Genomic DNA, 15,510 nt, shown 5'->3' with positions numbered 1-15,510 from the left:
ACACAAGAAGAGGTCCCCTGAGAGATGAATCGCTGATGTGATATATGTGATTTGGAAAAAATTAAAAATGATGTGTCTGCTATTCTTCTACAGGTGATCAAAGAGCCTCCTCCACCACCTCCCCCTGAGCCGGTAAGTCAGAATATTTATACCCCAACAAAACTGAAAGAAATCCAGTGTTTGTAGAATAAACTGAGGCAGTGAGTCGGCTCCTCCTGGGGTTTCCTAGGGCACAGGCATCTCCACAGGGTACTCGGTACTCGGTGATCACCTCACATGCATGTCTAGAGATAGTGAAGCTCCTGTCGAGACTTACTCTAGAAGTGATTTGTTCCATCAGAACACGCTGAGTTGTAAATTCTCACACTTTCTTTTTACATCCTGTGATGCATCCCCACCCCATTCAATCCTTATGGGCCCCCTACTATCAAAACCTCACAATTGTGTCCCTGGTTTCTTACAGCCCTTATTTCCTATATGGTCTTAGACGAGCACAGCACTTGGACAGCCATCTCCAATCACCACCTTTCTAAATCCCCCCCCCCCCCCCATTTCCCCTTTTTTTACACTGAGCTAACACAGCCCTACCCTTCAGCTCACATTGGGGGTTTGATAAAGTTTGATTCGATGTAGTAGCAAGGGAGGGTCAGTGAAGGTCACTGGTAGTGAATCACACTTAACGAAATTGTATTGAATATTTCTCACTGCAAAAATAAATGAAAAAAAATGCATTGATCTTTTCAACGCTGTCATCAGTCACAGTGAACAGCTAGAAAGACAATGCAGACAAGGGGAAAAACAAAAAAGAATATACTAAAATGATCAACCAAAAAAGTCAATCAGTAGGATGAAAATAGTTTGAAAGTTGATCAAGTTTAACTCTGTATGACTGACTTACTTTGCTGTAACTTGGAGATACCATCAATATCATAATACAAACTAGGGATGTCCAGATCAGATCACATGATCTGAAATTGGGGCCGATCACGTGGTCAATCGAAATCGGACATTACATCTCGATCAGGATCAGTTGTGTGTATGTTTGTATTTATCTATATATACATACATACATATATATATCACATGTTTACTATATCTATAATAGTTGAAAACAAATGGGAAAAATAACGTCTTAGTACTTCTGCCATTGTGTGGTGAGTCGGACCGTCTCAACCCCACACAGAAACAGGGCATGACATCACAACAGTGATACTATTGGTTGAATGCCATAAAGTAGAGCAGAACATGGGGTTTAAGCTGCTGGGGGGTGCCATGTATCAGAATAGAAGTATTGGATCGGGACTTGATATCAGCAGAATCTCAAAGTTAAATGATTCAGACTCGGGGACAAAAATACCTTATTGGGACATCCCTAATATTAACCCTTCTATCATTAAGAATGGGAGAAAAAAAGTCATTACCTAATCAAATGTACATGTGAAATAAAGTGATAAAGTACGTTTTTGTTCCAGGAGTCAGATGATGAAGACGGTCTACCCAAGAAGAAGTGGCCCACTGTGGATGCCTCTTATTACGGAGGAAGAGGAATCGGAGGGATCAAGAGGATGGAGGTGACCAGATGAACACAGACAAAACTGAATCTACAATCTAAAGAGCTTAGAAACATAAGGCCTGAACAGGTTACATTTAACTGTTTTAAACTCATGTGTGTGATTGTTCTGTGTAGGTGCGTTGGGGAGGAAAAGGCTCCACAGAGGAAGGGGCTAAGCTGGAGAAGCCAAAGAACGCTGTGGTGAAAATGCCTGAGCAGGAGTACGAGCCTTTCGAGCCCAAACCCAAGAAAGCTCACAACAAGAAGGCGCCTCAGAACCGGAAGTGGTACTCACCCATCCGGGTAAACACACACTCAGTTCTACTTCAGACCAGCAGATTGTGCATATTTAGAATATTTTCTTTACGTTGACTTATCTGTGATATCTCCTATAGAAGGCAGACCACAGTCTGTAACCAAATATCTGCTTTTCAGGAATTTAAAACTCATCCCTATTTACAGTTCGACCGCCAAGCATTTTTGAGCTCTTGCCCAGTGAGTTTCAAATAACTGTGGTCTGCAGATTTCTCTCAACCCACAGAGAGGCCCGGACTCCTTCAAGAGAGGTTAAAACATGAAAAGCATCATGAAGTGGATGGCAAAGTTTTCACAAGACAGCAGGGAGCAATAAGGCCTGATCTGGCCGTGTTTGTGTATCATTAGTTTCATGAGCACAAAATACCCCAACTCTCAATGTCCACACATAACCAAAGTAATATAACATTTTGTCCAGACAGAGAGACATTGTTAAAAGTGGCGTCAGGGCTGTTTGTGCTTCAAATCTACAGCATAATACAGCTCTGTGCAGCAACACTGGTCTTCTATACAGTAGCTGCACTTACTGTTATCTTTAGGAGGTAGTTCCTAACTGCTTAAAATACTGTTTGTGAGTGTGAGTCTGGCCTTTGTAGAGCACTGTAGTGTTTCAAAGAGAAAATCATACTGTTAGTATGAAAAAAAGTTGATGGTTTACACTAACAACTGTGTTTGGCTTGTAGCATATCTCTTTAAAGTTCTGCCTTTAAACAAACATGTCTAAATGGTTTGGTTACTTTGGTCGGTTGATTCAAGATTTCTTCCTCTCATAAGTCTGCAAATGCAAGGTCTTAGAAAAATCCTCTCATCCTCTCAATTCAAGAAGCTTTCTATCACTGAGGTTCTTGAACTGCTTGTACCCCAGATTAAACAGCTGTTTTTGCTAAGATCCCAATTGTTTTCCTTTGCATTAGAAATAATCTGCTACTTTGTTCCTGTGCAGTTTTATGATTTCCCTCTGGTAGGTTGATGTTTTTATTAATAAGAAATGCTTTCTTCACAGAGAATTAAAGTTCATATGTCTTAAATTAATCACATCCCAAGCAAAACATGACGTAGTGACTAATCAACCTTTAACCAGAGAGGAAGGAACCAATCAGGCGAGTCAGCTGCTGGAGTGTTAGTTTGGGATTAAAACCTGATGACTCTTGGCTTTGAAGGACCACAGACCAAATGTTTGCTGATACAGTAAAATCAGTATTAATAGGATTTTATTAAGTTACGGACAGCGGTGTGGAGGAGTCTGGTGTCCAGATGTAACAAGCTGTTTAACCCCTCCTTCCTCTCCTCTCTCCTGCACAGGGTAAACTAGATGCTATCTGGGCTCTGTTTCGCCGAGGGTACGACCAGGTCTCCCTGATGAGACCCCAGCCTGGTGACCATGTGAGTATCAGAACTCCATATGTCTGTGGTAAAACTTGTGACACTGATGTTTTCAATTGTACTGCATATGTGTGTAGAGGTCATATCATAATACAAGATAAGATGAAGAATGCTTGATTGTTCCCTAACAGGGGTAATACTTCTGTTACAGTGGCTGACATAAGTAGACAAGGGAGTAATGACAAAATTACTACTTTATTAGGTACACCTTGCTAGTACCAGGTTGGACCCCCTTTTTCCTTCAGAACTGCCTTAATCCTTGGTGGCATAGATTCAACAAGGTCCTGGAAACGTTCCTCAGAGAGTTTGCTCCATATTGACATGATAGCATCACACAGTTGCTGCAGATTTGTCAGCTGAACATCCATGATGAGAATCTCCTGTCCCACCACATCCCAAAGGTGCTCTATTGGATTGAGATCTGGGGACTGTGGAGGACATTTGAGTACAGGGAACTCATTGTCATGTTGAAGAAACCGGTCTGAGATGATTCCAGCTTTATGACATGGAGCATTATCCTGCTGGAAGTAACAGAAGATTGTATATATAGAAGATAATAGAAGATTGAAAAAACGTCTCCTGGTCTGATGAGTCTGGATTTCTGCTCCACATTCAGATGGTAGGGTCAGAATTTGGCGTCAACAACATGAAAGCATGGATCCAGCCTGCCTTGTATCAACGGTTCAGGCTGCTGCTGGTGTAATGGTGTGGGGGATATTTTCTTGGCTCACTTTGGGCCCCTTAGTACCAACTGAGCATGATTTAAAGTCCACAGCCTACCTGAGTATTGTTGCTGACCGTGTCCATCCCTTTATGAGCATAGTGTACCCATCTTCTGATGGCTACTTCCAGCAGGATAACGCTCCATGTCATAAAGCTGGAATCATCTCAGACTGGTTTCTTCAACATGACAATGAGTTCCCTGTACTCAAATGTCCTCCACAGTCCCCAGATCTCAATCCAATAGAGCACCTTTGGGATGTGGTGGAACGGGAGATTCTCATCATGGATGTTCAGCCGACAAATCTGCAGCAACTGTGTGATGATATCATGTCAATATGGAGCAAACTCTCAGAGGAATGGTTCCAGTACCTTGTTGAATCTATGCCACAAAGGATTAAGGCAGTTCTGAAGAAAAAAGGGGGTCCAACCCAGTACTAGCAAGGTGTATCTAATAAAGTGGCCGGTGAATGTATTCTACTATAGAACTCTGAATTAATAAAAACCTACCTAAAAACCTATCTCAAACTTTACCAACAGTATAGAAGCAAAGGAGAATTCTACGCAGCCACACCAGCTGTGGTTGCATAGACAGGGCATCAGGGTCACAATGACCACAGGGTGTGTGTTATAAGAGGGGGGCAAACAGCCAAAATGAGGCCAAAGCTGTCATGACTCCATCAAAAACCTGCCCTGTCCTGTTTGACAATCAAATCCTTAAAATAGAAAATCTTCAGAAACCCAACACTATGTTCCACGCCGTCAGTTGAAAAGCCTTCCTGTGCGTCTACAGCACTGAAATGCTTCAGTCATCTGTAACCATTACTCATCCCGCCCTCTTTTTCCCCTGGTCTGTCTCTCTGTCTCATTCCCCTCTGGTGTTTCTGGGCTGGCTAACACCTCCGCTGGCTCGTCTCCCTCCCGTTCAGCCCGCCTCGCTCTCACACCTGCTTTAGATTAAACGCCATAAATCGGATAGAAAGCAGAACCGCAGCTCACACCCGGATACATCCTTTTAGCTCGATAGGAGGTTTTTGGTGTGATAAAAATTCTCTCGCTTTATCCCAAATCAGCCACATGGTTCAGTTTTAACTGCTCAGAGCCTTTCTATCAATAAACCACAGATAAGGGTTAGCTAGGGGGTGAGGATGAGAGTTCACTGAGTACAAACTGCTCTCTGGGGATGTTTTAAATCTTTCTGTAACAGAAAGCAAAGTTAGTTTTGTTAAGTGATTCCCAATTCATTAATCTGCTGGCACTTTGCTCCTGGCGCTTACTAGCCATCATTAAACTTTCCAGTATCTAAGAACAAACAATAAAAATATCAGTATGTGAGAAACGTCACTGTAAGCATGTTAGCATTGTTAGTTTTGCATTTAGCAACTACAGCTCCCAGAGGTACAACAGTTACAAAATCTCAGCTAATTCTGCTATTTTAGCTAGCTTTTCTTCCTCATTATCAACTTCTTCATTCACCTTTTACTTCGTCACATTTCACCACCTTTCCCCAATCTATTTTTTCTTTTATTACCCGTTGTTTCCTCCGCTTTCCTTTTCCTGTGCTGTGCAGCCGCTTCTCCTGCTGATCAGACCCGTCCCGAGCTCTCATTAAAAACCATGCCCTATTAGCCCAAAATTTCCAATGATGTCTTTAAACAGGAATTCCACATTTAAGAGCTTTCTGTTGGCTCTAAAAAAGAAACAGAAACTAGACTTGCGCACAGCTTTCCCTGAGAGGAATACATTGAAAAAAACACTGGTGTCGTGATGTTTTTATTAAGCTATCTTAAGAATCTTTCCTGCTTAGTTCCTCAGGTGTCAAGCAGTTGTCTTTTCCTTTGTTGTGTTGTCATTCTCTACCCTTATGTTCTTGTTTTCCTTCTCTATGAGATGTTGACTGTTTTATTTTGAAAGTCTGCTCTTTATGTTTCAGGCTATGCTCTACTTCCTGCCTTTGTTTGTTTGTTTCTCTCCACTTTGATTGTACCTCGTTAGTGACACCTGTGTTCACACCTGTTTCTCGTTACCCAGTGTGTATTTAGTTTCTGTCTCGTTGCATCTTTTCCTGTGTGTTTCCTGCCTGGAGTGCTCTTTGTGCTTCCACTCCTTTCGCTCCTTTTGTTTCTTTATGTTTTGTAATGCATTTTTTTTAAGTAGTTGTCTGTCTACATTTAAAGTCCCTATGAAAACACCAGCTAGATGACAAAGTTTATCAGTAGTGAGAGGAGAGATCCGTGTCTTTCTCTGCTGAATAAGATTTATTTTGTAGTGATGGTGGACACTGGAACTAGACTGTTGAAAAGAAAAAAAGGACAGAAGAGCAGAAGAAAGCTAAATAGTGAGAGTACGGGCTAATCTGTGATAATGTTCATTCCAACCCGCAGTCAGCAGTTATTCTGCAGTGGTCTGTTCAAACTTGAGAGTTAATCAGTAAAATGAAGAGTGAGGTTACGTTAGCTCTGCTTGGTGAGGTCGGAGTTGTTGGATGAGCACTGGAGCAACGTAAAAGAGTTTCACTAACATTACACACAACAGACATGTCTTAGATCATTAGGCTGTGAGTTGTGCTCAGTAAAGTTGGCAACTAAACTAAGCTACAAACTGAGTAAGTTTCCTTGTTGTCACGTTTCAGACTGCAGCACTACGTAACTATCAATGAGTTCATTACCTTGTCACTTTGCAAGAAGTTGCCTTAAACAAATAAAATTAGTGTTAAAAAGAATATCTGCTCTCTAGTCATTTGCTTTGAAACAAACGCATGCCTTAGAAAGAGTCACATCCTCACAACAGTAGGTGCAAGTGCTCATGAGAAATAGATTCTTCATCCCAGATACACTAGCTTTTCTGGATAGACCTCACAGACCCTTTAGTAAGCTTTTTGCCTTTTTGTTCTTTAGAGTGTCTGCATGTTGGTCCTGCTTCCTTTTCTCATTACCCGTCATGTTGTAGGATCAGGCCCATATACACGTCCAGTCATTACACACACACAGGACCATTAGTCATAACTTACCATAATGGAGCGGCTCATTTGACCATAATGTTAGCTGCTTACACGACTGCCAAAAATTGGCTTATTAACTTGTCACTAGGGGTGCACCGATCACAATTTTCTGGCCAATCACTGATCTTTAAAAAGCCTGATCTGCCAATACCGATTTTTTATTTTTATAACTGACAGCATATAACTGAAATGTTCCAATCTTATTTTATTGAAAATCATTGAACAATACCTGACACAATAAAATCTTTATGTTTTAACTTAAACAACCAATAAAGTGTCCTGAGTTTTAGGTCTTAGAGCAAAAAGCAACAATGGCTGGCTGTCAGACCTTCCCAGAGGTATACAAGATCAGTTTCATATGTAAGGATGGGCCAACCACTGATCCTCCAAAATTGAGGACATTGGCACCGAGCGATGAGTTCCTGTCTACTTATCACACAATAAAAGCTAGGCAGGTGCAAAACGTCATATGTCCAGGGAACTACCTGGAAAACCACTATCCAACAAATTCAAATTGTGCATGCCGCTCCCACGTAAACAGAAATGAAAAAAAAAAAAAAAACATTAGCACAAACATTATATTTTCATCGCTAATGGCTGGATCTGCTCAAGATCCCAGTTCTTTGCTCCAGCTAACTGGTAGTCTAAACAAATAAGGGTTTTGAATTCAATGTATTCTACAGATATTAAAGTTGGGTAAGCTTTTTAGCAAAGGCTGCAAACATACGCTCTCCATGACGAGGGAAATCATGTCTTTCTGCTCAATTGATGTCTTCACCTCAAGTCATTTGTGGTTTGTAATGAGGCGGCAGAAACATGCCCCAGGCCAGCAGGACAGCTCATCTCCAGGTTGTGTAATAATTTATTTTAAACACAAAAGAGTGGGAGTAAGCCCAGGAAGGTGCCTTTCCCTCTCTCACGCTGTTACCCGTAGAGATATTTGATGTCAAATTTCCTATAACAATCCCACCCAAAACAGAGCGTATGGAGGAAAGTCTCACACCCTAAAGCTGGCAGCTGCTTAGACTTCTTATATGAGACAGAGATTGCCAAGCGCAGTGTGGATGTTTCATCGCTCATTTGTAGTCATGTTGTTTTCCATAGCACAGAAACAGACAGATGTCACCCCTGAGACCAGGCTGGGTCAACCCTGTACAGTTTGGTCGTTAGCCTCCTTATTTCTGATGTCTCCTTCTGCAGTGTTTATACACACACACTCTTTCCCAGTCTCCTTTCAGTGAACCCAGTCACCTCTCCTCATACTTGTGTAGCATAGGCTCCATACTGTACCATGTGAAGCATAATGTGTGTGTGTGGGTTTCTTTGATTCTGCCGTTCTCTCTTATGCTTGTGTGTGTGTGCATACTGTATATATGTATACACACATCCAACCCTATAATTTACCAGCGACTGACCACAGCCAGGCTCACAGGGATGAAGTTATCTACATCTGATGCAGCAGTTATCCATTATGAAAGAGTGTGTCACCAAACCACATCCAATTACACTGACGTCAGAGTGAGCAGTGTGAGGCACAGGCACACACACACTCCTGCACACACGCTTGCTCTCTCCATCTCATTTACATTAACAAACCTCCCCAGGAGCGATGTGGAGGCTAAAGGACATGAGGTCATACCTAAGCAGACAGCTGCCAACGACTGCTGTCTCCACCAACTGACCAATTATGTCTTACACACACGCACACACAGAGTTATGCCAGGCTGAGACAGTTTAATGGCCTCGGTGAGACTGTAGACATGGAGGAGGTCAGCGGTAAAGAACAAGCGGGTGCCCTTTTTTGGTCCAAGGAAATATTTGGGGGTTCAAACCACAGAGCTGTGTGCACAGAGCAATGAAGGTGTTTTAAAAAGTCTCTGTCACCAGATTGGTTAAAGATCGCAGATTAGTCCTTAGTCCTGCTCTTACTGTGAATTCAAAAAAGCAAAGAGCAACATGGAGCAATTTTTTCAGATGTGTATCTTTTTTTTTTTTTTACTTAAACTTCAAGTGATCTTGAAAAAGTCTCTCTTCTAGGTATATGCCTAATCGTAACCCACACTTTAAAATGAGATTATCACCACCAATATTCCTGGTTACAGTTTATTTCAAATTGCTCCTTTTAAGCTTCCAGTTCAGTTCGTCCAGGACCAGATTGATTTACGGCACGTCTAGGTCTCTATGACAACACCACGCCGGCTGATGAAGTTTAGTAGTGGGAAGACTAATGACTAATTTTGTAGTGATGGTGGACACTGGAGCCTAACTGTCAGACAAAAAAGGAGAGAAGAGAAGAAGGAAGATAAACAGGAGAGAGATAGAGCCTGAGCTAAAGGCTAATTAGCCTTTAGCTGCCAGCTGTGTTAAATAGAAAAGGCTACTAAACTACTTACAAACTGACAGTTTTTACTTGTTGTCACTTTGGCCTACAGATATGTCAGAGCACTGGGCTGCCGATAGCACTACATATAGCAAGCTGCTACAACGTTTGCTTGATGTCACATTTCAAACAGTAGCGCTACGTAACTCTACTGATAAATACCTTACCTTGACGCATCGTATCCAGTAAAAAGTTGTCTTGAGCAAAGAAAATTTGTTTCAATCTGATCTCCATTTATTTCCAAAACAAACACACGCCTCGCTAAAAGTGATTTACAACAGTGTGCGGAGACTCCGGGCCACAAGGGGGCGAGGGAGTGCAATCAAAACAGATCTTCCTCATAGCATCTTTAAGAGTCTGATAGGAAACCGTTCTCATGAATCTATAGCAAAGAGCTTACAGCTAGCTAGCTTAGCATTGCACAAGGACTCAAAACATGCTGAAGCCTTTTGTCTTAAATCGAGTTTACACTGATTTTTAGGTTTACTACTTCTGTTTCCTTACACTTCAAATTGTGGGGCAAAGATATGTTTTTTTGGATTCTTGGATTTAGATATAAAAAATATTAAACTTTTTTTTTTAGTTTTTTAGTTTTTTTTGTTTTCTAATTTGTGTTTACAGAATAATCTTAAATGCAAGGGATCTTTAAATTTAGCTTAAATTGAGTCTTTTTATCATGTGTTTGGGCTTCATTTTATGCAGTGTACATAAAAACATTTGATTTCCGGCTCTGCTGCCACTGTTTCCAGCTGTTTTGCTTTTCAGATTTGGCCAGCTGATGTTTTGAATGCAGACAAGGAAGCAGAGTTGATTTTCTCTTTTAATTCTGGACAAGAATACAAAGTAGTTTATGTCCCAAAACAACTTTTCTTCAAACCTTCAGCCTAAGATTTCCTACATGTTTGGGCATCTTATTTTGTTAATCTGTAGTTTTACGTCTTGACATGAAAACATTTCCAGCTGAAAAGTAAGAAATTGATCATCCATTTGACTCTCTTTAAGTCAACCTGACGGAGCCAAAGTGCAGCCCAAGTTTTGAGTGTTTTTGTCCAAAGAAAGCTGTTTGCGCAACTTTATCTAGTGGGATTTCCCAACTCTGAAACATCCTTCTTCAAGTGTTTTTCATCCATGAACAGACTTGGTGAGTGCTGCCAGACCGCAGTGTGTCAGTCGCTACTAGATTCCTGTCCTGTCTGCTCTGTTTTTCTAAAACTTGTGGAGTTTTCTCTCACAGTAGCTATGAGCTGTGCTCATGTATTGTATTAAGTATATCTCTTGTAAGGAGTAACACTTTGCCATTGTGTTAGGAAAAAAAAACTTGTCAAGTATTCAGGTGTTTTTTTTCTAGCCACATATGTAGATTTCCACCTTTTACAAGCAATTCAGGTATCTTGTTATTTGATATCTTGAAAAAAATGTGTGAGGTGAATGTGGCTCATATGAAATCTTAAAAGACAATTTATAACTAATGAAAAGACAAACACTTGCAATGGTTTTAGTTTGCAGTGTAAAGTACTCTGTCTTTTATAATGTTTCTTTGAATCAACAGAGTAGGTCTAAGTGAGGTTTTTTCCTACTGTCTGTATAATTTGAGTTACTTTAAGTTAAATGCTTTTCAAAGTTGTACAACACTGGACACAGCCGTACCCTGCACCACTTGCTCTGAACACTGTCCCTGGTTCTTAGCAGATTAACATTACTTCACTCTAATCTGTCTGCCAGAGTGGGTCAAGTTACTGAGGTAACAGTGTCCACTGTTAAATCCAGTGCCTCGTGGTTTCTGTAATATTTTACGAGTAGTTCAGGAGAGAATTAGGATTTCTGCCGGAACAAATTCATTTGTTTTACAGTCTGATAAGTCAGCTCTGTGGTGGTAAATTTTTCAAATAAACTGCAACCTTTCACCCCCTGGGCCACACCTCATCCAGTCACGCATGAAACCCTCACACCTGAATCTTTTCTCAGAGTTTTAACCTCCCCTCTGGTCTCATGAATTAGAGGAACCTTGGTACAAGTCACAGTGGTCAAGACAGATCATGGAATACCCTGAGAAGATTGATGTGGGGGTATAAAAGCTTGAGTTAAAGTGTGAAGTGGAGTGTAAGCAGGACACACACGATGCAGACACAATAAAAAAACAGTAACAGAACCACCAACACTAAAGCTTAGCTGCATTTTCATGTTAATGTTTGGTGCTTTATATGTGTAACAATGCATTTTAAGCAAGATGATAAATCCACAGTTCACTTGAACATATGGTAAAAAGGGCTCTAAGCTAAGTGCTAGGGTTTGTGCTAACATCCCCATACTGAAACATCTTCCAGGCATATTGAATATCATTTCATACGCACAGTAATATTTAAGAATACTCGACTTTAAAGGTAGGGTGTGCAGGTCTTTTTGTTACTTGTTAGTAAACACAACATTCAAACTGGGCTCCTCCCCCTTGGCTCAGTGCCAGCAGCAGCACACACCTACACCCTCTGACTGTGAGTGTGGCTCACCAGATTAACTATCACCTGCAGCATCGCATTTTCACATGGGAGAGACTCGAGACTTGTGCACCTGACTTGGCATGTTAGCACAAGCTAATCACGGTTTTTGACACATACCTGGTTAGCAGGAGTCCAACTGTCATCTTTCTTTGTCCTGTGCTGCTCCCCCAATGCCAGAAAGCAAGTGAAAGTCAAGCCAAGCTTCACCCTCTCTTAGAAAAAAACTTTTTTCCTTCGGCATTTGGTTGTTTTTCTTGCTTCTTGCTACGTCCACCACCATAGCTGCTTGAGATAGCTTCCACTCACTAATCAGCACACAAAGTCACTTGCGCACTGGGTGTGCTGTGATGGACTGAGGTCGACACACTTACTGTTTGCCCAGCAACGTCCCAAAACAACTAAAACATAAACATACGGGCTGAGGAAAGGGTTTGAGGCAGACACAGACACTGACACAAATGTGTAGAGGACCAGAAGTGACGATTGAGCAGGATTATTCTTGTAAAAGTTTAAGTTTGTAAAGAAAATCCTGCAGACTCTACCTTTAACCAATGTTGGGAAAAGTACAGTAGCTCTTTGGTCAAAATTTGTTGTGTCGAAAAATTCAATTTTCACATGATGCAAAGCTTCTGGAAGAGTTATGTCAGAAAATTTTTATCCTCTGAAAACAAAGAAAGATGAGAATATTTCATGGTTAAATACAGCAGTGTCTGTGATAGATTATTTTGAAACACGGTGATCATGTTTGAGCCTGTTCTCATGTTTTCTTTCTTCTTTTCTTTCAGGGTCGATGCATCAACTTCACAAGAGTGAAAGATGAGTCAGCAGCAGCTGCCAAGGCCAAACCTCGCACCCCGATCCACACACCCTCTCCCCCACCACCGGACTACCCATCTGTTATGCAGTCTCCCACCCCTGACTGCCCTCCCCCTAGATCACCCCCATCAGGACAGGTCCCACCAGGGCCGCCACCGACCCGCACACCCCCAGGGTTACCCTGTCCACCACCATCGCGCCCCCCGCCCACCCTACGACTTTGAATAATGAAAGCAAACCTTTCCAACCCCAACTTCCCCAGCTTTGATGTCACAGACTTGTTGCTCAGAACGGTTCTTTCAGTTTGAAAGTTTCCAGTCGTCACTGTCGAAGAAAAAAATCCTTTTATAAGCCAAAGACCAGCGGTGTTTGAACCTCAGTCATTTTTATATTCTCTTCTTGTTCTGGGAAATGTCGAGTCAAACTGTAAATGTGAAGGTCTGTTGTTGAAATGCTCCTACATAGCACAGAGAAATACTACAACACCTAAAACCATTTTTTTTTTAATTGGAGAGAGTAATTTACCAAAGAGTTTAAATTCTTGCTAAAACAACAAAACTTTTTGAAGGAGCAGTTTTATTCCACATTCAGGCTCAAACAGACAGGAAATGAGGTGACTTAGGGAAATGCTTCACCTAGTGTTGGCGTTGTAAGATCAAAGAGGATTGTTGCTGGACAGCAAAGCATGTAGGGACATGAAGTCCACAGAACCAAAGTGGAAGCAAATTGGATGAAAGTTCTTTGTTGTCTCTATCAACTACTGAGATAGGCCAATTTTGTCAAGAGTCGAGTTGAAAGGAAGGTTTTGAGTGAAGTTAAAACTATAAGCAACTTTGAAATTGACTTATTTCTCCATTGCTGTGAGGGTGAGTCAGAGATTTGGGAATTGATGTCTGTTACTTTTGAGAAGTCTTTGAGTACCGTGTAATTTTGGATTGTGTTACTTGCTCTCCGTGCCAAAATGTTTCTTTGATCCAGAAACAAATGTAAGTTTTGGGAAACAGCACAAAACTGCTCTATTACATTTTAATCCAGTGTGAATAGTAGATGTTAAATGAAAGGGATGTCCACAATATGTGTATGAGATGGTCTTTGAATGTTACAATGGTTGTTACCTTTGAGGCTTTTGATATTGTCCGTAAACACTTTTCATGTAGTCAAATTTAGAGTACAGCAATATATATTTTTGTTTTTATTTTTTGGTATCTGCGCACATAGACTGCTGGCCAACTACAGTATGTATGTTTTTATTTTTTGTTTGCATTTGAACATTTAAAGTGTTGAGCAATCAGAAATCAGGTTAATGTCTCATCTAAGATCTTTATACTCAATCTTATACTGATACTGTACTTTAATATGTGTGTTTTATGTCTTCAGCTTTATCATCACCGGTCACATTGCAACTGCAGGGCAGTTCAAAGAGCATCTAATTTATTTTACTCCCCGAGAGAAACAGAGGAGAGTACTTGAATATCGACAAGGTGTCCAACCACAAAGACGGACACTGTGCGCAGAATTTAGACACAAAAACTTTCTTCAAACCCCCCAGCTCCGCTTAGTCAGACTCAAAGTTGGGTGTCTTAAAAAAAAAAACTCTGAATAGTCAAATTTGGTGTGCCTTTGTCTCTCCACAGCTTCTTACCAGCAGCTGAGCAGATGCTGACAGCTACATGTACACATCATCATCAGTTGAGAGAAAGCAGTGAGTTTTTCCTTCTAGGTGTAGAAATTAAGTTTGAAAAGGATGCTGGTATTCTTTTTATAGCCTTTGCCTTTTGTTTGTTTTCTCTTTTCTCATTTGATTTTTTATGCTTTTATTTTGAAGTGTGTCATTCCGCTTTATTGTGTACTATTGTGTTAGTTCCTGCATTCATGTCATCTCAGTGCCTTAGAGCTGGGTTAAGTAAAGGTGCGTACGGTGCTCCACTCGTGTTTCAAACAATCCATGATGATTTTTTATTAAATTCAAAATACCTTTAACATGACTACATCCATACACATTTAAAAGAAACTATTGAGTAAAACATCAAACTGAAGATATTTTTTTTTATTATTCATAAGCAAAAATTAGATTATTCCTTGGACAAACTCTTCTTTACCTGAGTTTGTATTTCTTCAAGGCTCATCGAAACGAAATGATGTTGAAATTCAGAAGATGATACTTAGTTTAAACTAACACATAAATGTCATCTTTGATTCCTACCAAATCTGTTCAGCCAAATGCCAGCTACTTCACACTGTACTTTTACAGCAGTGGTTTTGTAAGAGATCATATTTTGTCTTTGTAAACCAACACATTAAAAGTAAACGCTTGTATTGTAATAAAAGTCTAATTACTTTGGACTTTTTGCCATTCGTCTCTGATCAGAGAAAACAGATGTTGGTGTGAAAGATAACCCAGAGACAGACTGATGGGGTTCTGATTTTTACAAAGTTGCTACCAGGTACAGATTTTCAAAATAAAAGCAGCAATACTGCAGGTTGAATGAGATTTTGAAGCTGCCAGATGCAATATGATAATCTGTGTTTTTACACTTTTGAACAGCAGTGCTGAAGCAAACACTAAAGACCATGGTGTTTACCTGATGGTTGACATGAAACTTTATAACAGTATCAATAAAGATTGACTTTCAAGTTTCTGCCTGAGAGTTTCTGTGTGTGAGTTGTGTTAGAGCCAGGTGATATACCTGGGTTTGAAATGCCTATCAAGTGTCCTAGCACAGTTCCAGTTTTACTAGGTTAGATAGTGTAAATCAGCATACAAACAAGTTTGGCTAACTGCCTTTTGATTGGTTAGTTCCTGCTTTTAACCAATGTATATGAAAATAATGCAACACCTGTAAATGGG

At 40.6% G+C, this 15,510-nt stretch overlaps 1 protein-coding gene across 1 annotated transcript in view; it reads left to right on the top strand.

Annotated features, from left to right (window-relative positions):
- antxr1c (ANTXR cell adhesion molecule 1c) overlaps positions 1–15,248 on the top strand; it is a 51,888-nt gene extending 36,640 nt beyond the window's left edge. The window contains exons 14-18 of the mRNA XM_074663937.1: positions 94–132; positions 1,473–1,571; positions 1,688–1,855; positions 3,170–3,250; positions 12,632–15,248. Of these exons, the coding sequence (XP_074520038.1) occupies positions 94–132; positions 1,473–1,571; positions 1,688–1,855; positions 3,170–3,250; positions 12,632–12,886 (642 nt within the window). The 3' untranslated portion in view covers positions 12,887–15,248. The remainder of the gene's footprint in view (positions 1–93; positions 133–1,472; positions 1,572–1,687; positions 1,856–3,169; positions 3,251–12,631) is intronic.
- Positions 15,249–15,510: the final 262 nt, after the last annotated feature.

Source organism: Halichoeres trimaculatus, unplaced genomic scaffold (genome assembly GCF_033239565.1).
Source record: "Halichoeres trimaculatus isolate MK-OKI-2021-1 unplaced genomic scaffold, fHalTri1.1 fHalTri1_scaffold_23, whole genome shotgun sequence".
NCBI classification, from domain to species: Eukaryota; Metazoa; Chordata; class Actinopteri; order Labriformes; family Labridae; genus Halichoeres; species Halichoeres trimaculatus.
This window is presented reverse-complemented; position numbering and strand designations above follow the sequence as displayed.